Source organism: Diadema antillarum, unplaced genomic scaffold (genome assembly GCF_040938485.1).
Source record: "Diadema antillarum isolate AM-2024a unplaced genomic scaffold, OU_Dant_1.0 scf00000062, whole genome shotgun sequence".
Taxonomy (NCBI): domain Eukaryota; kingdom Metazoa; phylum Echinodermata; class Echinoidea; order Diadematoida; family Diadematidae; genus Diadema; species Diadema antillarum.
In genome coordinates, this window is record NW_027270951.1 from 1,945,579 (window position 1) to 1,970,887 (window position 25,309).

The 25,309-nt window shown below is 41.2% G+C and overlaps 1 protein-coding gene across 1 annotated transcript; it reads right to left on the reverse strand.

Annotated features, from left to right (window-relative positions):
* Window positions 1-134: 134 nt before the first annotated feature.
* LOC139716180 (tonsoku-like protein) lies at window positions 135-22,802 on the reverse strand. Its single transcript, XM_071627741.1, has 23 exons — window positions 22,772-22,802; window positions 21,034-21,129; window positions 19,590-19,899; window positions 19,057-19,221; window positions 18,132-18,303; window positions 17,444-17,558; window positions 16,983-17,128; window positions 12,713-12,865; window positions 11,323-11,448; window positions 10,646-10,877; window positions 10,128-10,189; window positions 9,402-9,491; window positions 8,222-8,458; window positions 7,793-7,913; window positions 6,560-7,495; window positions 6,161-6,499; window positions 5,036-5,187; window positions 4,719-4,797; window positions 4,065-4,420; window positions 3,276-3,447; window positions 2,452-2,630; window positions 1,242-1,312; window positions 135-564 (listed from the first exon to the last, which is right to left on the reverse strand). The coding sequence occupies exons 1-23, from the start codon at window positions 22,800-22,802 to the stop codon at window positions 135-137; spliced, it is 4,770 nt and encodes a 1,589-aa protein (XP_071483842.1).
* Window positions 22,803-25,309: the final 2,507 nt, after the last annotated feature.

Genomic DNA, 25,309 nt, shown 5'->3' on the forward strand with positions numbered 1-25,309 from the left:
GTATCTATTGTATATACAGTATTTGCAAGTATTGCATGAGAAATGCATATAAATGCACAGATGTGCCTCCCTTACTGTTGTAAGTGAAGGCACCTTGTATGCATTATGGGTGTGTCACATCACCCTTGCTGCTATTATCTGGTGACAAAGAAGATGCACCTGTGTGCATCAATGTGGTGTCCGCTGTGTATGCCTTGGGCAACATCCCACACATTCAGGAGGAGCTCCTTGTCCACTTTGTTCAGCCCCGCCCCACACATCCTCAGCTCCACCAGACCGCTTCCCACCGCCCCACCACCTCCACTACCGCTTCCATTCAGCTCCTCCGCTTGACCACCCTGGTGACTGACTCCACCCTCCCCTGGTCCTGGCAGGTGCTTGGCAATGGCTTCCAGGAGGGCGGGGTCCACTGGAGAATGGAGACTGCAGGCTGAGAGGTCCAGCTTGGAGATGGAGATACCCTGGGCATGGAGTGAGTGGAGCAGGTTCTTGATACCCTTGGCTGTAAGTCGTGGGTTGGCTGAGAGGTCCAGGTACTGCCAGTGCCTGCCGCTGGGATGCAGTCTGTAAGGGTTTACAAAGCAAAGCTGTATGTTATGGTGTTTCTCGACTCACTTGTTTGACAATTAAGGGACAAGATGCAAAAGAAATTGATACAGTGCACTCCTATTACAACGAACACAGATATAATGAAGTTCCGGTTACAATGAAGTAAAGTTTAGGCCGCATCATTATTCGCTCTTTGTTTTTCTATTGTTTATTTGATCAGATATCATGAAATTTCAATGTTACGAAAGAAACTGCCGGTCCCGAGGACTTTGTTATAACGGGAGTCCACTGCATATCAAATTGATTGGAAATGATTTGATGATATCAAATTGATCGGAAATGATTTGATGAAAAGCAAAATCTGGTGGTATGGCAGATAATTGAAGACACTGAGAGACACTGATGATTCAGTTCCAAGCCCCATGTGTAGTTTTATCAACATACCTGAGACTATGAACACTACTAACAGCTTGCAACTTACTAAGTTGAATAAGAGGAATGTGTAGCTCAGCATGATTTTGTAATCACTTATAAATGATTTTGGCACCATTTATCTGAAAGCAGTTTTGTGCAGGCTTGCCCTCACTAGAATCAGGTTTCCTGTCATCAAATTTGCTCTTCTTTTCTCCTGATGGTTTCATAAAAAAGAAGAAATATAGTTACAATAATATTGATATCATCTACCAACTTACCTTTTCAAGTAGTCAACGTCTACATCAGATAAATGGCAGCCAGAGAGACGTAAATCCTCAACGTTGATATTCTGCGGCTGTTTGTGCAGACAAAAAAGGGAACAGAGTTTTAAAAATGCTATGAGAACTACCATGTAAGAGTGGGGGGGGGGGAGGAGGGAAGGGAGAAAGGACAATATGTAATTGCGATAATTGCAATAGCATCCCAAACATAATGCTGATCACATATACCTCGTATATATACACTCAAACCTGTCTGTAGTGGCCAGGAAAGGGAGATGAAATAAATGACTGTTATAGACAGGTGGCCTCTATAGACAAGGTCTTTAACATGGTTTTCTCTCGGGGGGGGGGGGGGGGGTCTTTTTTAGTGGCTGTATATGGCAGGTGGATACTATAGACATGTGGCCGCTAAGGCAGGTTGGACTGTATTTTGCACAGTAACATACATGAATAAATGATTGCAAGTCAGATAAGAAGTGATCTTAAATGGCACAGCTGCACAAAACTGTATCCTAGTGATCCAAAGCCATAGAGAACAAGGAAAAGTAGAAATTACGCGGTGTGTAATATATGTCCCCGCCGGAAGTAGCATTTTGTAACAAAATGCACAATATAGGTAAAAAATCAAGGTCAAAGGTCAAAGAAGTCAAAGGTCAAAATTCTGTGTAGAAGTTTTGAAGCCCTCAACTAGTGCCATCATATAAAGCAAACGGAATCGAAATCGGGTTAGAAATGGCGAAGGAGTAGCATTTTGTAGCAAAATGTACAATATAGGTCAAAAATCAAGGTCAAAGGTCAAAATTCTGTGTAGAAGTTTTGAAGCCCTCACCTAGTGCCATCACATAAAGCAAACGGAATCGAAATCGGGTTAGAAATGGCGAAGGAGTAGCATTTTGTAGCAAAATGTACAATATAGGTCAAAGGTCAAGGTCAAAGGTCACAACTGAAATTCTGTGTACAAGTTTTAAAGCTCCCATGTAGTGCTATCATATAAAGCAAACAGAATCAAAATTGGCTCATAAATGACAGAGAAGTAGCAAATTGAACATTTTGATCACACACGGACGGACGCACGGACGGACGCACGGACGCACGGACACACACACGTACGGAGCCCGTTTCATAGTCCCCTGCTCGAACTCGTTCGGCGGGGACAAAAAGACAACTTGACTGCAAGTCACATGTTTGTCTATGAGTAAGCACATACCTGTGCGAAGAATGTAGCCAAGTGTCTAGCCAGGTGGATTCCATCCCCCTGGGAGGGAATGACGTTGCAGAGTTCTAGTCGTTGAAGGGCGCCCCCTACCAGGCAGCCTAGGAGCAGCTCCACACCGGTGGAACCCAGCCGGTTGTAGGAGATTGCCAGAGTGTGCAGGCACTTTGCTCCTATTTAGAGAGAGGGTAATGATAAGTACATAAGAACGCTGCATGACACTGTATGATTGGGGGGGGGGGGGGGGAGGGGGGTCACATAAAGATTGCAGAAGCTTATGTGGCAAAGTTGTTTAACCCCTATGTCTAGACAACAGGTTATTCAAATCAACCAATATGGGGCAGTATTTAGTTTCATAGTAAAGACATATGATTGTCTTTTGCTTTTTGCTGTTGGTTTGTTGTTGTTGTTGTGTTGTTGTTGTTTTTTCCAGACAGAGCTTGTCTGGGTTTAATGGTAATGAGGGATGTTAGCTACCAGGTAGGGGTACCAGGTGTTGTTATTGTTTGTATTCAGCACGTTGCATAGTATTACTTTGTAGTGAAGATGGGGAGTGGCAATCACATGCAATACAGCTATACATAAAGTAGAAAAACTGGGAGAACAGATCATGTGTAGATGTGTACACACTATCGGGGATATGACTTGCTACTAGGGGAAACATTAAAGTAATTGACAAAATTTCCAACGGTACATATTCCAAAGATAATTTCATGGTTTTGACCACATATGACCCCTGTGACACAAAATACAAAACAGTGGCTGACCAAACGATGACAAATGGAAAATACAGAGGGGTGCTTGGGTGAATGCTTTACCCCGGAAAGCCTCCACAAGTCTGTGCCGGTGAAGCTGGAAAAACTTTGCGGTGAGGGCGCATGATCTGATCGTCAGCGTCGCCAGCAGAGGGCAGTGTTTCACAATGATGGCTAGTGAGAGGGCGCTGGCATCTGTGATGTGATTGTAGCTTAGGTCGAATTCTTCAAGCATCTGGAAATGACAATATATTTGGCGTCTGTTTTACACATTTTTTTTTTTTTTCATGATGATCTTAGCTCATGTTTTTAAAAGCAATGTAAATCTCACCTACTGCTTGTAATGGAGCTAGTGTGTAGTAAATGGTTCATTGATATCTTGATAATAATTTTGTTTATACACCTGTAACAACCTTTTCAACGGTTAAATAAATAAGTTTGCAAATGATCAAATTCCAAAATTCAAGGAAGTTCACTAATTTAATCCACAAATTCTCATGGACACAAAGAAGATGTACTACTACGTTCTTTGTGGGTCAACGTAGTGATTCCTTTCAATAATATTCCTAACATAGATATGATACTAGAAATGTGGCAGATTTAAGAAAGTCTGAATAGAAATTAACTCATTGTATCAACAAGCAGCTTGCAACATTTCATAGTTTTTTGCATAACATCACGGTCATGAAAAGGCATTTATCTTACTACAGGTCCAGATTTTGTTGAGATGTAGGATTATCAAACTACCTGCTATGTAGGTTCCATGCTACAGATTGAATGTTACAGGTGACAGCTGGTAGACTTATGAGATATAACAGAGCTATTGTCTCTCTGATGGGCAACTAGACGTACCTGCAATGGTCTCTCCCTCGCACTCCCTGCATCATCACTGCCCGTCCTATCTGACCCCTCGAGGATGTCTGACACTGACCTCAGTCCCTCAGAGGTCAGCTGGTTGGAGGAGAGGTCAAGGTGGGTCAGGCTGGGCAGCGTCCGGAGGGCCGAGGCAAGCTGCGGGGCCAGGGAGTCGTCCAGCCGATTCTTTCCCAGCAGGAGCTGTCTGAGAGAGTACTGGCACTGGACGGCTGAGAGGAGGGGACCCAGGCTGACTGGCCGCAGGTTGAGGTCGCCAAGGTCAAGGGTCGCCTGGTGCTGCTGCTGATGGCCCTGGCAGTCTTGAAGCCTTGAGAGGACTGTTGGGTGCTCTTCTGTATCTCAGCAAAAACAACCAATGAGAGTGTTTTTTGTAAATGCATCTACCATACATTCCCCATTAGTATCACCGCAAACTAAAAATATGTAAGCACACAATGTATGGTAGAGTCGGGGAGATGTTCTTCCTGGGCAGGGTGTAACACACATACTACTAGATTTACAAATGATGCTACGCCTGTCAAAGTCATGAATGTAGTAGCTCTATGGGACATCAAATCAATTGCAAGGGATAGCTAAGGGATTGATGGGCCAGATATTGCAGACTGATGTCACACCAGTCAAACAACTCACCAGTCTTCATCCGCTCACAAGCCTTCCTGTAGCGTTCAGTCAGAGGCGGCAGGTCCCATGAATCCACACGACCAATAACCTACAGCATCGGAACAAAAGGGAGACTATAATTGGGGCTGGCAACAATTTCATCTTTACAAGATTAACAAGTAGACACAATCAGCCTGAAACAATCACTGCATCAAAACATTTACAGTACCTTTTCTTTAATAAATCAAAATGAGTTCAGTAATATTACACATATGCACACTATGAACACTCACACAACTCAAGCCTGCCTTGATAAAGTTTTGACGGTCAAGAAGTGCTCATCTTACCATTTCGTTATTGTTCAGCAAGTCTACGACAGAGTCGTCGGGAGAGAAGAGCGCTCCCTCAGCAGTACAGAGAGAGAGCTTGGGTCTCAGCCCACACTGTGAGTAGTAGCGGCTCGCTGCCTGCTCCGACAGCCACTGCATCGACGGCCTCTCTCTGGTTATTTCAAGCAAACAATAAAATCTTGCTCTCACATTATGTGCATTACAGTAAGGTAGCCTGCCTAGGAGATGAATATTTTACTTCAAGTTATGTAGCCTGACTTTACATTCAATATCCAAGCATTTAGACATTGTGGGTAAAACATTCTGTCCAATGATGCATCCACAGTGCATGAAATTACAGAAGTAATAATGACAATCAACATGCATACGACACCATATGCAAAATTTTCCCTACATTGGGGGCACCATGAGACGAGGCTTAATCATATAGCATTTACTGCCAATAGAGAATGCAGAATAGTTGCTTTGATCACATGACTGCCATGCCAGTTTAGATCTGTTCTTCATATTATGTCACATATACATGCATCAGACTTTATTGGAATCAGTATACGAAGGTCATTGTAAATCAACTATAAGTAAGACAGTAATTTGATTTGTATCATTTGATGCACATCGGCCAAATTTTCTCATCGAATTTGCCCTTATTTTACTAGAACTTGAACAATGTAGATGAAACTATGAAATCATAGAGAACTCTGACAAACATCACAAACATTGTGACCACTTATATGTCATTAGATCATCAAGAACAGCACCCTTTGTACTCTGAATATACCCCTCTGATATTAGCTTGATGTTGTGTGTGTTATCAGGACATCTACCCATATGTGAACAGGGCATGGCTGTAAAATTGAAAAAGCTAGCAATATTTCACATATCTTTTTTATTGAGAGCTGATCATTCCTGAAAGATGTAAAAATAAAAGGCTTTAAAAAAAATTGTAACAGACTGTTCTCAAAACAACCTTCTTAACACTAACCACCTTAAAATCCTATTGACACTGTCTATAAACATATTGTCAATGAGACTGAAGGGGTAAATGGGGGTAAATGTCCTTAAAATAAATGCATTACAGAATCAAATGACCGAAGTTAAGAGGATGGGTGAATCACCTGAGACTGACTGGAACAAGGAAGAGCTTGTCCTGGATCTTGACCTGTACCCTCATCATTGATGATGGTCCAGGCATGGGAGATTTGGATGAATCCCCTCCGCTGACTGGATGATCATTAGGACTGACTTGTGTGGTGCCCCTCCTGCTACGTTGTGTTGCAAAATCTTCTATACTACAGTCATCATCACCAACGTCATCATCAAGGGCCACAATATCTTCTGCAGGCGATGCTGGTCTTACCGACAACCCAAGGTTGGTCAGTTTGGTTTGCCTTGGTCTTGATTTCCTGCTCAGCTTGGAGTTTGAAGATCGCGTGGGAGCCTGACTGCCGTTTACTTGTGTATCTCCCTCTCCAGAGAATTGAGAGGGAGTTCTGTGGGGTTTCTCGTCTTTTCGCTGAGAACGTTCCGTGCCAGGCATGCTCCGAAAGGTGCCGTCAAAGTCCATCCTCCGCCGTTTACTGGGCTGGGGGTCGAGGTCATTGATGAGCCAATCATCTCCACCTGTGTATTCCTCTTCAGGGATCAGTGCTCCAGTGGCTGGTGACAGAGGTTTCTGAGAGAAGGGCAAATTTGTAGGGGGTTCCCGCGACATCCGTGAGGCTGCACTCCCAATGTTGCGCATAACATCTTGGTAAGTCTGCCTAGCACTGGCTGGTTGGTCTACATCCTCTTCGAGATGCTCCTGGTTCAGATACAGACTTTGGATGACATCCTCATCACAGTTATCATTCTCATCATCACTGATGTTAGTGTATTTTGGGGGAGCATTACCCAAATTGCCTCGTGACTTTAATACTATCTGTTTACTCTGTGTAGCTGTAACTGAATCTCTGCCCGTAGAGGAGGTCAGTCCAATTTCAATCTCAGGAAGAGAATCCCCGGACAGTCTTCTCCCCCGTGACTGCCTCCTTCTGCTGGGGTCGCTGGCATCCTGGACACGTTCATTTCTACCACCTGCCACTGCGTCACCGTCACAGCTCATCTCATCCTCACTAGCATCCCTCCTACCACCATCACTGTCATCCTCACTGTCGTCTCCCAGTGACATCGCTGCATTCCTCCTGGAGGCAATGCCTGCATCTCTCGCCAAGCTATCCCTACTCCTCCTCTTCCTCATCCTACTCCTGCTCCCACTGTCTCCTCTCCCTGCATCACTATCTCTCCTTTGATAGGTCCGCACTGAGATGCCGCTCTGCTTCTCCTCCTGAGGTGCTGGTCTCTGTGAGACCATCTGAGCTCCCTGACTGGAGTCCTCCTCCCTGTCATACAAGTCACTGTTGAGCAGCAGGGCTCGGGAGTTAGCTGAGCTGACCGGGGGGACCCTCTCCATTGAAAGATCTGAAATAGAGAAGACAAGCAAAACTAGTTTTCATAATTACAATTTTAAAGCTCTCTATTAACAGCAGCAAAGAACAGAACACCAACCTAATCATTCAATAATCTTATCAATCCAAGTTCACTTATGACAGCTTGAAAGCAGATCTTTATTTATTTTAAGGTCAACCCCAAATCATCCAAACAATTTAGAAGGACTGTAGAAAGAAAGTTACATCAGATGTGTAACCATACAGGAAAGGAAAGAAAAAAAAGAAGAGGGGGTGGAGAGATGATTAAAGAAAGGGATGGAATACTCACCTCCCGGTGAGTCTTCTCGAAGAAGTCTGGCAACATCGAAGCACTCCTCCCGAGTGTCAGCATCTATCTCATTGGAGTAGTTGTCCAGCCATGTCTTCAGGGCATCCAGGGGAGTATTTCCCTGATCACATTAGCAATCAAAGATACAGTTTCAAATAATGACAATGACTCCAATCTTTACATCCCCTATATTTTAAAGAATATTATTCATACTCTACCAATCTGATAATACTTTGGCTCGATATCTTCACACTAACCAGAAATATTTGCTAAAATTACCTGGCAAATGCTTCCCTGTTTAATTGCATGGATGAGACAAAGTTATTCAAACAAGAATCTACAAAATACATCCTTACCAAACTTCCTAACTCCATATCTCACCATCCCAAACTACCTGGCAATAGAAAACAATAAAAGATTTTAACTCACAAGACTGTCTTTGGCCTTGGTGTATGCTCCCTTGGAGATTAGAAGTTTGGCCACCACCCAGTTCCCACAATTCACTGCATCGTGGAGAGGCGTGACGCCGTCGCACTTGTCCCCACCTCGGTCGTTGATGTCGGCCCCCGCGGACACGAGGACATCGACGATCTCGCAGTAGCCATAGTTGCAGGCTTCATGGAGTGGAGTCCAACCACAGTAATCTCGTGGGTTTAGAGGGTGGCCCTAACAAGATACGTTTCACATGAATTTCTTTTATAAATGAAATTGGGCAAAATTGAATAAAAAACATTCATTGAGACTATATTGATATTAACAAAGGGATAATATGAAAGAAATGAAATGCTCCTCAGCTGAAAGAAAAAAAAACAACATTTTTTAGCAGAGTAATTTTCTCACATACGTATTTGTTGTGAATTACAAAGCATGCAATCAGAGAAAATGAAGCAACAAATTTGCCTTTCATTCTGTTTATTTTTTGTCACTTATAATTGTAGCTGATAAACTGACCTAAAATGCATCAACATACAGCTACAAGAAAAAACAACCATGCTTCTTCAACCCTTATCTTTTTGGCACTTGATATTTTCTTAGTATATGAGACTCTGAAAGCATGTAGGACCATGCAGGTTATATTTTTCAGATTTAAAACGCTATTCAACAGTGCCTTTATCTGAATTCATGACAAGGGAAAGCTTGCTTTAATGTACAAAGGGCAAAACCTGCTGTGGCCATCAATGATATTAACAAACCCAGTGGAGATTGAATTCAGCACCTGCTGCATCCAAATACAGCGGAAACTTGAAATATTCAGTTAACAGGAATGAGTATGGTTTCAAAAAGAACATATTCCTAGAATGGACTTCGATAAATATCGAAGCACCCCTTGACATGCTGAATAACAGCCTAGGGCACATGTAAGAGTTTGAATTTATGAAAATATGAATGTGAATTTGGCGCATTTGCATGCTTTATCAGTATCATGTGACTCAGCCTGACTGAATCCAGCATTCTAGACTTTAAAAACTTCTAGAAAAGTGTCAAATTTGTATTCCAGTCATGTGATACTAACATACAGAAGTCAAATATATCACTTTGACTGTGGTGTACCCCTTATGGATGGCTTACAGGAGCTGACCGCAGAACAACTACAACACTGTATCCTCACCTGTTCAACCAGCTTTTTCACTTGCTTCAAATTGCCTGCTATGCAGGCTCTGTGGAGCATGGATTCCCCTTTTTCATTCAACTTTGAAAACTGCAAAAAAGAAGACATGTGAAATGATAAAAACGGCAAATATATCACTTTCTAAACAGGTCATATGATTGCACTAAAAACCTTCTTTTATGGCACTACACACGCACAATATGTCAACCAGTAATATATTTCTAAAATATCATTTCAATTCTATCAACAAATCAAACATGTACCACATTCAGTTCTTCCATAATATTGAAATAATTAGAAGTATACATCATAAAAGTCATTTTAGTGCCTAATATCTGATTTGCAATATCATTCTGTAGTAAAGAGAACAATATTTTGCAAAATATTCTTTGAGGGAAAAAAAGGTGGAATTGAATAAACAGAGTAGGCCTCTGCAATTTTTCTCACATACAGTGCACTCCTGTTATAACAAACATGGTTATAATGAAATTCTGATTACAATGAAATAAAAATGCAGTCCACAACATTATCGGCTCTCTGTTTTTTATTGTTCATTTGTTCGGTTATGGCAAAATTTCGACATAATGAAAGAAAACTGCCAATCCCGAGGAGTTCGCTATAACGGTAGTCCACTGTATCTAAATATCTAATGAAACCCTATTTCAAGAATTGTTCAGTATTTTTCTTGAGTTATTGACAGGCTTAGAACTCCATGCTGAAACATACCTTGTTTCTTCTGACTCTTTCAGAAGCAGTTGGCCGATCATATTCTTCGTCTGAACCTGAATCTACAAAAAAATAATTCACAACCATGAAAGAGTTTTAAAAGTAAGGCAATACTACTCAATAAATACATTCACAGAAGTTCCAGTGCATTTCAACAGAAGTGAGTCTTTACTGTCTGATTCTAGTATTACATCTTAAAGGGAACAGAAAACTTCACTAGGCAATTTTTGATCCACATGATATATTTGCATGTGAAGTGTAAAATCACAAGAAACAACTACAGACATTTCACATCAAAAAACAAAAAGTGCTCCTCATTGACCTTAATTTCAATGCATTCATTATAACCTGTAAGATTTTCCTGTGTCAGAATGTCACACTCACAAGTGGAGTCGGTGATGATCAGTGGTATGCTGAGATTGACAATTTGACATTAAAGCTTTTGATAGAACAGTCCCAATGCCCTTCATCGGTTCTTGTTCAGTGAAGCCAAGTGGAAGACAGAGGGCGCTCTTTACCTGAATCCGACAGGTCATCTACTATGATGTCTTCAGAGTTTTGGAGCTGCTCGGAATCTTCTGCCCGGCCACCATCGTCGTCATCGACGTCATCGTCGCTGACCTCCAAGTCATCGTCCGAGGCGATGTCGTGCTCCTCCCTCAGGTTTCTAAGCATCTTCAGGGTTGGCCTCAGGAGGTGCTCCATGCTATGCTTCTCAATCAGCAAAAGTTGATCCCTCAGGGCCAGAACCTGTGGTTGGATGGTGGAAATCCTCGGTCAGAGCCTCTATTCTAATTTTTTTTTTTCACTCTATGACATTATGCAAACCAGGATATCTAAGAGATCTAGTGGAAATTTGAATCTGAGGCCTTATCTAGACCAGAGATGTGTACATACACAACTTCTTCTATTTTTCATTTTGCATATCACAGTGAGACAGTTTAAATGAATATGCCCTACCCCACCGCATAATATCGGTAAGCATGAAAAGGTAACCTTTTCAACATGTGCCAAAATGCACCTTTACGTTTTTCTTTTAAAAGTTGCCCTAATAAAGGTAAAAGTTTTTACTTATATCTCTTTTGCTTTCTGTGTTTCATTTCTTTGTTTGTGCTTGCTTCAGTGGAAAGACTGTGCGTTTTCATATATGAATTTGTGATAAAGTTTAAAGAGTTGGGTGTTGAGCTTTAATAACCTGAAGAGTTAGGTGTTGAGCTTTCCTGGCACACTCCAGAGCTCTAGTGTACGATTCACTGATGACCTCAAACTCCTGGCCAGCTCTCTCTTGCATGTCTGCTACGTTCAGCCAAGTCTTGGTCTCCTAAATGAGGAGCAAAGAGAGAGAAAATGGTGTTTACATCGTTAGGAAGATCATCTGGACATCATGTATGGGTTTGTGACTAGCCTAGACCAATGAACATGATGGTAATCAGACTGCCTCCACTACCTGAAAGTAAAAGCATGAAGGCTGAAAGCGAGCTTAGCTCAGCATTTCATCTGAGAGAGAACAGCTGTTTTGGTCATGTGATCATGACATCACTAGCATCATTCTCCAAACTAGTTATAGCTAGACACAAAAGACCAGAAGCCTACTTCTTCTGGAAGTTAGAAGAATTGAAAATACATTTTTTGAAAGCCAAGAAACATCTTATTACACATAATGAATGCTGCATGTTTAAATATACCCTTATAGGGAAGCAGTCCTGAGATTTTCACTGTACTGATAATTAAGAAGAGTAAAAAATATAACCTTTCACCAATTTATACGCGTGGACATCAAAAATTGTCTCCATACGCGATGTAAAAAAAATAATTCCTGCAAGCGATCGTGTAAGAGCCTGCCAAAAGGTGCAACGTCATTGATGCCCTACTCTCAAGTTGACAGCCGTGCCTCAGCAAACCAATTTAAGTGTTCAAAATTATCATATCTGATTTTTTCATAAAATGTGACAATATGTGGTTTTATTATTTCAAACAAAATATTTCAAGCTTATTTATATATACAATTAATATGAAAATAAATAGTAAACATGTATTTATAAATAACTAGGGATGACGAGCAGAACACCGCTGGAAAGAGTTGTGCATCGATGACGTATGACTCTCCGCCAAGACTTGCTCATTTGCAGAATCACACTTTTTTAACCGAAATGTACCAACTTATTTGGTGATTTGAAAGTTTGTTTTTGATGAAAGTAGATCATTGGAGGTACCAACAACAACATATTTTTTTAAATTTCGTGAGGACTGCGTCCCTTTAAATTACTTTGAATTGATAATCATGATGGATCATTATATTTTTCCTTTTGTTGAATACTAACTGACAACATCACTAACAGGTTATAGAAGCCACAATTTCAACACTGAACAGACACACAGTCAAAAGTGCTAGTGTGCACACAGCTTAATTTGCACTTTCCAATGTGTAACAATGAAAATGACAGTTCAATACACACAGCAGCGTGTGTACACACACTGCACTGTTGGTACAATGTTCATCAGTCATTCAGTAAATGTCTGTTTGTAGTTTGCCCAATTGGCACCAATACTTAAGCTAGAAGTCCAGTAAAGGATCAGTAACCTACCTCCTTGAGATTTCCTTCTCTCAGTCTGAGTTCATGTCTGTACATCTCTATCGCCTCCTGGAAGCGACCGTCGTCTGAGTAGGTGGTGGCCAGGGACACATAGATGGAAGCCAAGACCTTGGGGGGCTTCCCCACCTTCTCGGCACTTTTGAGCTGCAGGGTTAAAAATGATGAGGTTCAACACGAAATCAGGCACAGTCTTGATCAGAAACAGAAACATGGAGATGCCATTATGGCAGGATTTCACAAGTGATACTAGAGAGCACCGAAAGAAAGAAGACCATAAAAAAAAGAGAGGAATTTTTGCAATACAGTGCACTCCCATTGTAATGAACACGGTTATAACAAAATTCCGGTCACAATGAAATAAAAATTCAGGCCGCAACATTATCCACTCTATGTATTTTTATTGTTTATTTGTTCGGTTATGATGAAATTTTGATATAACGAAAGAAATCTGCCGGTCCCAAGGACTTTGTTATAACAGGAGTCTACTGTACTGTGTGCACAAGGTGAAAATTGAATACAGCACACATTTTGGAGAGGGCAAAAAGGAAGAAACTGGATTTGAAGTTGAAATAAATATAAACACATTCTCTGAAGGTGCTGTGGAGGGAGAAGCAGGAAACACATACAGATACCAACAAGGTAAAAATGAGTCTGTATCATAGAAAACAGTCTGAATACCCCTCTAATGTTAGTTTCAATGAGAAATAAACACATTGTTGATCCAAATACTTCATGCAGAGATGTTGTTAAAAAATCAGGACAAGTTGATGAAGTTTTTGATTGAATGAATCTACTAGTGGTAAAATCAAGCAGAATACCATAAGGACTGATTTCTTATCATGGCGAGGAATACGATGGATACGGTGGTGTACTCATAGCCCTCAAAAAGGACATCATCTTTGAACGGCTGCATCTTGATCTAGATGTGGAAGCGATCTTCGTCAAAATTAGCCTTGCTAGGAAGGCCTCCCTTATTGCTGGTGTCTTGTACAGACCTCCTTCTAGCACCCCAAATACATGGAGGACCTCTGCCAGTCCATAGAGGATCTTCACAGACAGTACTTCAACTCCGTCTGCTGGATCGGAGGGGACCTGAATTTACCCGACATTGATTGGGAAACACAGTCATCATCAGGTAACCAGAATCCTATGCCAGTGAAGCAAAGGTTCTTAACGATGGTTCAGGATTGTGATCTTCAGCAGATGGTGTCCTTTCCTACTAGGCAGAACAACTGTCTTGACTTGTTCTTGACAAATAGACCCACTCTTCTTAACAAATGTGTTGCACTTCCTGGTATTGACCGATTCTGTGACGCGCTATGTGTATTTTTGGCATGGGCAGCGCCATACTGGGTGTATCATCCGACCCCCCCTCCGCACTCCCCCACCCCTCTCTCTACATTAGCACGCGCGCAGAATGAAAAACTGCGTTAGCCAATGGGCGTCTCGTACTGAGTGCGCGAATGCTTGCTAGTGCGCGAACCTTTGTTACAAGTGCGTGTAAACATGTTGCCCGGGGGTGGGGGAGAGCAGGGGGGGTCGGCTGATACACACCGATACACCCACTATGGCTGCGCCCTGTGCCGTAAAATGTCTGCTGCCCTCAACGAACCCGAATCGGTCAATAAGCGACCACGATATTGTGCTGGTGGAATCCTCAGCTGCAGCAAATAGAAGCAGACCAGTGAAAAGGAAGGTATTCCTATGGAAACATGCTGACATGGAGTCCCTTAGAGAAGACTGTCTTGCATTCCAACAAGCCTTCACAGATCAATTTGACAGGACAAGCCCAGTACAAGTCATGTGGAATAACTTCAAGAATTCCCTCCTACATCTGATGGAAAAGCACGTTCCATCTAAAATGACATCAACAAGGTTCAGCCAGCCTTGGATCACTCGCTCACTGAAGCAGCTGACTCGCAGAAAGAAGAGATGCTTTGATAGAGCCAAGGCAAGCAACACTCCCGAGGACTATACGAAGTATCTAGCTGTAAAAAAGCAGACGAGGAAAGCATGTAAGGATGCTTACCACAAATATGTAGAAGATATTGTCAGCCCGGACTCAACCACCAATCCCAAACGCTCCTGGAGCTTCATCAACAGTAAAAGATGTGACTCATCTGGTGTAGCTTCACTGAAGTCTACTGATGGCTCAACATACCAAGATAGTGCTTCGAAATGCAACATCCTAAACAGTCAGTTCTTGTCTGTTTTTTATAGAGGTGAGGACCTAACTAATATCAAGGACATGGGTAGATCTCCATTTCCATCTATGGAAACTATCAACATCCAACCAGCTGGTGTGCTTAAAATCTTGTCAGAACTACAAATCCACAAAGCTACTGGGCCTGATGAACTTCCCTCAAGGCTACTGAAGAACTTAGCCCGTGAGCTCACACCTGTGCTGACAATCCTCTTTCAGGCTTCCCTTGACCAAGGAGAGGTGCCAGGTGACTGGAAGAATGCAAACGTTGCTCCAGTCTTCAAAAAGGGTGAGCGATGCAAACCAGAAAACTACAGACCCATCTCATTAACTTCAAGAACCTGTAAAGTCCTGGAACACATAGTCCACAGCAACATCATGGACCATCTTGAAGATTACGACATACTCTGTGATGCCCGACATGGATTCCGCAAGAAGCGATCATGCGTCTCGCAACTCGCCCTTGCCATCCAAGACTTAGCCAAAGGCATAGGCAACAGGGAGCAGATTGATGTCATTCTCTTGGATCTAGCCAAGGCCTTTGACAAGGTGCCACATGGAAGACTTCTCCAAAAACTTGACTACTATGGCATACGAAACTCTACTCATGCATGGATAGCTGACTTCCTTCAGGATCGCACACAGCAGGTGCTCCTTGAAGGATCCGTCTCTTCCAAGTCCCATGTGACTTCTGGAGTCCCACAGGGTAGTGTTGTTGGCCCCATGTTATTCCTTCTGTTCATCAATGACCTACCAGAGTATCTGTCACACAATACCACTGTTACTGCCTAATCTATCACAACATCAGGTCAGAAGAAGACAGCGTGCAACTCCAGGGAGACATCAAGGCACTGGAACGATGGGAAGCTGACTGGTTAATGGAGTTCAACCCCAAAAAATGCCAGGTCCTCCATGTTACCAACAAACGTAAACCCATCATGACATCATACACCATTCATGGACAAACCATGGAGAAAGTAGACACTGCAAAATATCTTAGAGTCTACCTCCATGAGAAGCTCAGCTGGAACCACCACATCAACCAAGTAGCAAAAAAGGGTAATTCCACCAGAGCCTTTCTCCAGAGGAACATCAGATCATGTCCACTCAAAGTCAAGGTGCTTTGCTACTTCACCCTGCTCAGACCTGTCCTGGAATATGGAAGCATAATCTGGGATCCCTTCACCCAGGCAAATATCATGAAACTGGAAATGATCCAGAGGAGGTATGCACGCTTCGTCTGCAATGACCATCACAGAACAAGCAGTGTCACAGCCATGCTTCAAAAACTTCAATGGCCATCCCTGCAAGAAAGAAGAGCACAGGCAAAGGTTGCAATGATTTACTGCATTAAGAACTCCATGATATCCGTCCCAACAACAGTTCTGACCCCATCGCTACCTCTTTCAAACAGGGGCCACGACCAGAAACTCCAAGTACCATTCGCAAGAACACAAGTCCTCCAAAGAAGCTTCTTCCCAGATGCAACCAGGCTTTGGAACTCATTACCCCAGGCCACCGTCTCCTGTACCTCTCTGTCAAGCTTTAAGAGAGAGGTACTCAAGACCCAGCTCCGTTAAGACACGGATGCCTGTTTTTTAGCCGCACATAGTACGTTCCATGTAGAATTTTCTTAATCCAGACACTGTACATATGCCTGCACAGCACAACAGTACGAACATACACCCGACGGTGGCCTGTACTTATAGAGAAGAAGAAGAAGAAGAAGAGTGAATCACTGTACACTGACAACTTTTTTTTTCTCAACTGTAATTTTCTGAGAGGTTGGATTTCTCTATCTTATTTCAGTGGATTAGGTACATACATCCAACTTGCATGAGTTATATATGATTTTAAAGCTGAGAATCTCTTCTGCACATTTGTAAAAGACACCAAACAAACAAACAAAACCACCGTCTTGCAACTATCAGTTGGTTTTGTGATAACTGGTCACATATTTGACTGAAAACAAAACATTGGTATGGTATGGAAGCTGTGGAAGAAACGGTAAAACCACAGAACCAACCAAGAAAACAACAACAATGACAACAACCTCACCTGTAATGTGTAATATTCGATGGCTCTCTTGTAGCTATCCACTTTGCAGCAGAGGTCCCCTAGGGCCTCATACAAGGGTAACCTGGATTCTGCATCCTCTTCGGGCAGAGCATCAAGTCTGCTCTGCAGATCTGCACAGCGAATGGCTTGGAGAAGGAAAGACACAGATGACCAAGGGTGAGCATTTTCAGAGACATAAACTCCAACACATACATAAAACATGATGCAATTCTGTCTAGCACACTTACAAATGCAATACATATCCAGAGACCATGTGACGGGTCAGAAACACTGATATCATGAACTATGAGAGCATCTTTGACTGACACTTGATTCGACTGGCCTTTAAGATCTATCACTTATTACAAGATATGCAGAGCATTTCATTACATTCTCAGAATACATCACCACTTGAGATATAAACAGTTTAAGTATGGTACATTGCACTCTTAGTAAATTACCAGTCTTTAGGGTCTGTATCAGAGTTTCTCTTTCCCTGCCCTTCTGAGATCCAAGCTTGTAGGCTTTCCTCAGGCTTCGCTTGGCTGCATAAAAGTCACCGAGCTGGAAAAACACCTGTGTAAGAAAAGAGTTGTGCATCAGAGAAGACCCATTCTGAAGATTTTTCTAAACAGGAGTTCTTACAAGAAAGATTTATGTCTCTTTATCTTTCTACAATTTTGCAATTTACATGATTTTCCTAGACATTAGTAGGAGCGGTTATTTGGAATTTTTTCTTGGAAGAAGAACTCCACTGTATTTTTCATGATATAAGATTTATTTTTGCAAACACTTCATCATATTTCTTATGAGTAAGCTTCTTTATTACTGAGCTTCTTTACTTCTTTTCTAGCAAATCACACTTCCTGTTCTCACTATCACTTTTTTTTTCTCATTCTCATCACTATTGTATCATTCTGGCTGTCATGCAGGATTGTGGTATAGTTACACTTGAGTGGGTTTGTCTAACATAGCTGACCAATTATGGCTGAGTGCATGGACATACTGAGTCAATCACCAAAACACCATCCTCATCGAAATTTCTCTACAGTAGTGTTGACAGACTTACAAAGCATTGTGCATGACTTTACAGTATACTAGTCCCTTATAATACATCTTCAAGTAAGAGAAGGAATCTCCATGACTCACGTCAGCAGAAGCACACAGACACTGGCTCTCTTGTTCTTTATTCTTCAGTTTCTTCGCAGCCATGAGGGCACTCTCCATGGAGCGGCCAGCTTTTGACAGGGACCCCGCCCTCTTGTGCACATCCCCTAGGGAGAGGTGGCATCGGATGAGGTCTTCCAAGAGGGTGTGTTTCCTGGCAGAAGGAAACAGAATGTATAGTCAGCAAAGGTGCACTGACCATGCCAGTATGAGAACAGAAACATCATTGCAACAAGGGACCTTCTGTGACTATTATGTCAGAATTTTGATGCCTGCAAGAAATTTCTTTCTAGTCTGCATGTAATGTGATGAGATGAAATCACACATCCCACATTCCAGGGTAGATGAACTCAAGATAGATGTGAATAGAAACCAGTCAGGATAACTAGCTAATAACCATTTTTTCAAGATACTCTGCTCTCAAATTCATAAAACATAATCAATCATAATCTTGATCCCATGGCATTATTTCAGAAACAGCCACATTACCGACTACTGACTTCTAACTTCTGGAAAAATCAGGCATGGGATAATCTACCCTATTTGGATGAAGAAACCTTCCACTGCTTCTAAAATTTTCACGAGCACTTCCTTTCATGGATTTCATAATACACGACTATTGCAGCATCACAGATGACATAAAACTGATGACTTGCCTTTACAGAACAAGCCCTTTCATAATCGTCCTGTATAGATTTAACACCATGTTAACTGAAAAGGTCATAATCATATTTAATCTGTGATGATCACAGCGGAGTCTTCAGTTTGCACAATATCCTGGTCTCATGAGTTATTCACCTTTTCACATATCCACATTACTTTTAACATCCCTCAACAGCTTGCTTGACATCAAGGAGTATTGAGCAAGAAAAGGCCTCAGCACACATATTATGTACTCTGAACTTACTCTGCAATGAAGATGGCTTTCTGAATGAAGTGGGCTGCATTCTTCCTACTGTCCAGGCTCTCGTGGACCAAGCCCAGGTTGAGGAGGAGTCTTGCCCGCATCACCATCAGCTCCTTCTCCGAGATCTTGGCGCGCAGCTCGGTGCCATCACATAATGTCAGACTCCTGTGCACACCACACAGTGGGAGAAAGTTAACTTCACAAATCCCTCCATGCTCTTGTCAAATATATGTACCTCTCTGCAAATGCACCATTTTGGTCATTATCTACATATTCCAGTGCATATCACAATAAGCCAAGTGCATATAGTCCGAGTCATAGTGCTGTCATTTTGTGCACCTAACTATTTGAACTATTTAGCTTCATAGGGGAACTTGAAATAAATCTGCAATAACTTTGCTACAAAAGCAGCTGTCTCGGCAACCTAGTTCAGAGCTTTCTGCACATACAGTATGAACAATACTTGACATAAAAGCTGATTACCACCATCTGCACAGGCAAATTTCTGACCATGAAAAAAGATGCTCTTGTACCTGAGAAAGGCTTCCTGAGCCTTCTGCAAGGAGTCAATCTTCTCCCCTGCACTGGTCTCCGGATTATCTGCCCTACACAGGTAGGTTCTCCCGATGGTTGCCAGTGCCCTCTGCTGTTCCAGGTGGTTGTCAACGGATTCAGCCAAGCTAAGATGCTTGCGCTGGTGACGGAGCGCTTTGCTGTATTCACCCAACTCATTGTAGCAGTCGCCGATCTTACGGTTGGCCACGGCAGCACCAATGACATCATTAAGGGACTCCGACAGTTGCAACTCTTGGCGGTGCTCTTTAATCGCATCTTGATAGTCCCCTTTAAGAATAGTTGACACAAATTTTTTCTTTGCATTGTAACAAAGACATCAACACAAAATAGAAATAGTATTCCAAGATGCCCAGATAATAACCTGACTTGCTCTCTGTACCTGACAAAAGTCAGGCACGTGAGGGAAAATGCCATTATGTGGGGTGGATTTCTAGTTACTGGTTCTTCCAAGGTATCCATCCTTTAGACAAATCCTGTAGATCACTGTATTTTGTTAACAATAGTAAGTGTCAACAAAATTACATTTAACTAATATACATGTATATGGGCCTTATCATAAATTCACCTCATGCGCACATGCTGCAGAATATGGCCAGTATATGGGGTGGATTTCTAGTTAGTTATTGTTGTATTTTTAGATAACCATCCTTATGACAAATCCTGCAGTTCACTACACTGCAAAACAGGAAATTTTTGTGGTGTGGAAAATTTCGGCCATTTCGCTTGACCAGAAACCAGTGCGAAAATAAAAAGACACAAATATTTTTGCACATCACATGTTCCACTAATGAATGTCTTGATTCCATGAAATTAAAAACTGAAACATGTGAGATTCATCTACCCTGCCGAGCGTGAAAAACTAGTCACGCAAAATTATCCACCTTTACAGTACTTTGTTAACAATAGTGTCTATACTGTATATTGCACTGAACTAATATACATGTACAATTGTATATGGGCCTCATCATAAAATTACTTCATGTTGCAGAATACTACCAGGCAACTTTACCTATTCTGCAGCAATGTTACAGGCACTGTATTTACATTTTTATGTTGAAAGATTAATGAAAAATGAATAAATGAGTCAATAATATTGGAAATAATGATGACAACAACAATAACAATAATAACAATAATAATAAAAATAATAACAATAATAATAATAATAATAAAAATAATAATAATAATAACAATAATAATAATGATAATAATGATAATAACAATAATAATAATAATGATAATAAAAATAATAATATTCATTATAATCATAATAAAGAGAATAATGAGAATACTACAGTACTACTAATAGGTACAATCGTATGTGTGAGAGGATAAGTGGTGTAGCCATTGCCTCCGAACTCTATTCTGTTTGGGATATATGTAAATTATGATTATACATACCACATCTTGCCAGAAGTTCTCCTATGAGATTACAGTATTCTGCCTCTTCCTTCAGCTTGCCACTTGACTGAGCCTTGGCCTTGCATCTTTCCAACTCTGTAGCACAGGACATCACAAGGAGCAAGTTTGATCCCATTTGTAAAACTGCAAGGTGTAATGGCTCTGCATTTTTACAAATGACACTAGGCCCTTACATGGTTGTACATACAGAAGTTTGTAACTCATTGTTGCCAGATGTATGACAGAGAAATGTGTTCAATTTGTAGAATATGATGTATGGTATTTTGCAAATCAGTTGTACTAAGGAGATTGGATCACTCATAATCATAATTCAACATTAATACTTTGGAGAGAGTCTTCCACAAAAAAAAAAAGAAGACCTGGTGCTAACTGTACTGTCACATAAACATACATTGTCACTATCTTGAATACCAGATTTTCACCAAATGGCACAAAAATCACACAGAACACTAATAACATATTTCCAATCGCGCATGTAAATTTGAACCACATTGGTTTTAGGGAAGAACTGATATTGATGTTGACTTTCATGAGCTTCATGTCATTGTCAATGAGTGCTAGATTTTCTACAGACAGACAGTGTACGTACATCTGGGCAATCATGCACTTTATGGACCTATGTGTATATTATTGGTGCGAGATTTTATGGGATATCACCTTGGCATACTTTTGAGATGAGGTACCGATATTCAATAGGGCCGCAAAGTGCATGATTGCCTACATCTGTATTGACTAAAATTGTTTTGAGTGACGTCATGAATGTCAAAGTCAAATGCTTCCTGATTTAACCGTTTTGGTTCAAATTTACGTGACTGGTTTTTCCTTAAATAATTTAGTTAGTAGTACATTTATTCGAAAGTAAATTAGCACCAAAAATCATTCATTAAATGCATTCAATTAAGCGCTAGGGCTCAGCTAGGCTGATGATTATGTTTCTACTTAATTACTAAACCCTGCCATGTGCATTAACAGCACGTTGGCAAAATCGTGAAATCGGCCCCACCGCACCACAGTGCTTATGCACCCGTGCAATAGCAAATAAGGTTAGGTTTAGGGTTAGGTTAGGGTTGTATTTATGGTTTAATTGGCTGTTAAATTAGTCGAGGGACATTTAGGAAGTCCTTCCGAGAATAAAATGTTGAAGAAGAAAGGAAGAAAAGGGAAAGAAGTAAGGACGAAAGATGCTATGCCGTGGAAATCGGCCCCGTCGCTGTGTCAATCACGCTTAAACACCGTTTGGTGGGGCCGCATTGACAAGTTTACTGTGGAAGAAAGCCCCCCACATGCACTGCTGTGCTTTGCCTTTTTCTGAATCCACGGGTATTGATAACCACACAGGAAAGCCGCCGTAGCGTAGGCCGTACACTAAACACAATGTAAATTTAAACACTCGTTGATATGTAGTTGGATGTACACTTCTAGGACTACTACTGAGTACAGCACAGTATACTACAGTGTAGCAGTCACTTTAATACTTAATAGCAAAACTGCTAGGTGCAGCATGCAGTGCAGTGCAGCTGCCATGCAGTGTTTACACGGCCACGGCAAGTATTTCACTTATCAAACCTACACGTTTATACAGGTACGGGACTAATCTTCTCTGTCCCGACGAACAGTATTATAGGCAATGCTGTACTACGCAAGCACTGTTCTTGTAGTCGAAAACAATCATATCCCGGAACTAGAACATGAAATGATACAAATTTTGAGTACTTACGTTTTAGCTCTTTTCGGTCTGCATTATTCATTATCACAGGTCATCGCTGAATCTACTCCAACGAGTTCTTCGTCCAGCTTGGCAAAATCGAGCTGCGATCCTCTCAAATTTGGCGCTTGCTTGCAAATGCGCAGAATTGAACGTAGGAGTCAATTTTTCGCTTGTTTAGCAGATGGTTGCTATTGCTAGCAGAACAAAATTCTGTCAGACGAACCTACATTGTATGGTAGCTTTAAAGGCTACCATAAACATTTCTGCTCCAAAAAATGTCACCTTTTTTTTTTCTTTAGACATGGATATTGGATTTTTTAATAGATATATATTTGATCAGTGTATGAGAATTTGATCAGTGTAGGGCCTAATCAAGGCCAGTTAGAAGTTAGTCTGACAGGAAATACTTAAATCTTACAAGTAAAACAGTCAAAATGCAGTGATGAAAACTTACTAAAAACATTCACTAATTGTTCCTGCAGAACACTTCATGTACAGTTGATATGAACATGCAATTGAGTGAGCTGATAATATGCCCTTATGTCACAAAATTTTATTGATCATGCGCATAGGCCCTTCAAAAAAAATGACGAAAATTCAATTTTTTAGTTATTCAGAAAAATACAATGTTAAACCTGGTTGAATAACTTAATAACTAACTTAATAACTAACTGAATTAGTGAATAACTAAAATAATGACCTGTCAGATATATCAGGATTTGAAACACAGGCATAATTGGGTTTGAATGAAAAACTGGAAGTTGAAACCACCTCTTCAAATATTCCCTTTAGATCCTCGAGTAGATCTACATGGCAGGCCAGCCGGCAGAACTGGGGGGGGGGGGGGGGCGTGGGGGCTAGGGCCCCCACACTTTTTGTGCACCATACAAAGGAATACAAGGTGTCATCACTTTGGGCCCCCCCCCCCCCCCCACCCACTTTCTTTAACCTGGAAGTACGTAAGTGGCACTAAAAAGAAATAGATAGCGATCTTGAAGTGTGATCGCGGTAAGGTTTTGTTTTTCCGCTGAAGACCTTTTTTTTTTTTTTTTTTTTTTCTTTGCTTGTCAGCTGAAGAAACCCGGAAATGGAAGGGAGAGAAGAGATGAGGACCTTTTTTTTTTTCTTTTTTTCTTTTTTTGCTTGTTAGCTCATCAAACCCGGAAGTGGGCCCCCCACTTTTGAAAACGCTCCGCCGGCCTTGATCTACTACACATATGGACACTTTCAAATAACATGACTGACTGATAGTGGGCAAAGCACGAACAAAGACAAATTTGCTTCATTTTCATGTTTCCAAGACTACTTCTCCTCTACCCCCCCCCCCTTTTCACGTACATTTGTACAGTAAAACCAGGGAGGTGGGAAGAGAGTCTCTTCCCACCTCCCTGGTAAAACTGCCTACCTGTCTACGCAGTATGGGGGGGGGGGGGGCTGACCTTTCTCTTCCATTATCATCAGTCTGCAAAATCATACCGATTTCGGATTTATATTGGAATTGAACCAAGAAGAATAAGTGTATACTGTATAAGCCAATCATTTCATAATCATTTCATTAGTATTTTATTGAAATAATGTTCAGTGACACAAAAAAGGAGTAAAGCCTATAAAATCCTGCAAAACCCACAACTTTAGGTTTTCAAAGTGCTTCGATATGTCTAGCTTTCAGACTACGTATTTCTATTGTTTAGATCTGGCAGCTCGACCATATCAATATAGAGACTGGAGGGAAGTACGCAGAAAATGCTGCATTCACAATGAAGGAGTTTTTGTTAGCATTCGTGTCTGTCGTTGCTGCTTTAGCAGTTGTCATACTGTTCATAATGTTTGGTGAGTTCATGTTTCCGTGCTTGTCATTAATTAAGAAAACAAATCTTGTTCTCGAACAACAGTAAAATCGTGTGGTCCCACCTATAGTCTTGTATGTACCTATGTGAGCGTTGTAGGTAGTGCAAAAGAGATGTGACTGTGATCGTATGTGAGTGTGATTGTGACTTTGTCAGGTCACTTTGTCACTGCATCTCTTTTGGATTGAAGCCAAGCATAGACTGGTGTTCTGGAAGATATCTCAGATTCATCTACATCAAAGTGCAACCGAAGTGTGCACAAATATATTACACCAGCATTGATAAAAATAGCTAGACCCAAAATTATGTCTAAAATCAGTGACATATCACTGAGTTACAAGTTACAATATACGTACTGAAGCTTAAAAAAGAAATCTGATAAATTTATGGAAGCGTGGTTTTATAAGTTTGATATACAGCATCATTAAATTACTTAGCATGATTACACATGGCCACAGTCTGTACATTGTCTTAACAAGTGCATACTTTGAAAAATATTCTTTCAACTGACCAACTGAGATATTTTAAAATTTAAATCTACAAATTGTGTTAGATACCAAAGATTCTAATTTAACTAAAGTTTAGACAATATTGAAAAACCTTATACTGACATGACTCCAGTCCAATGCATGTGAGTGATCTGATGAGTGCTTGAACCTTGGAGCGATAATCCCTTTCAGCAGCTCCTTGGAATTATCCT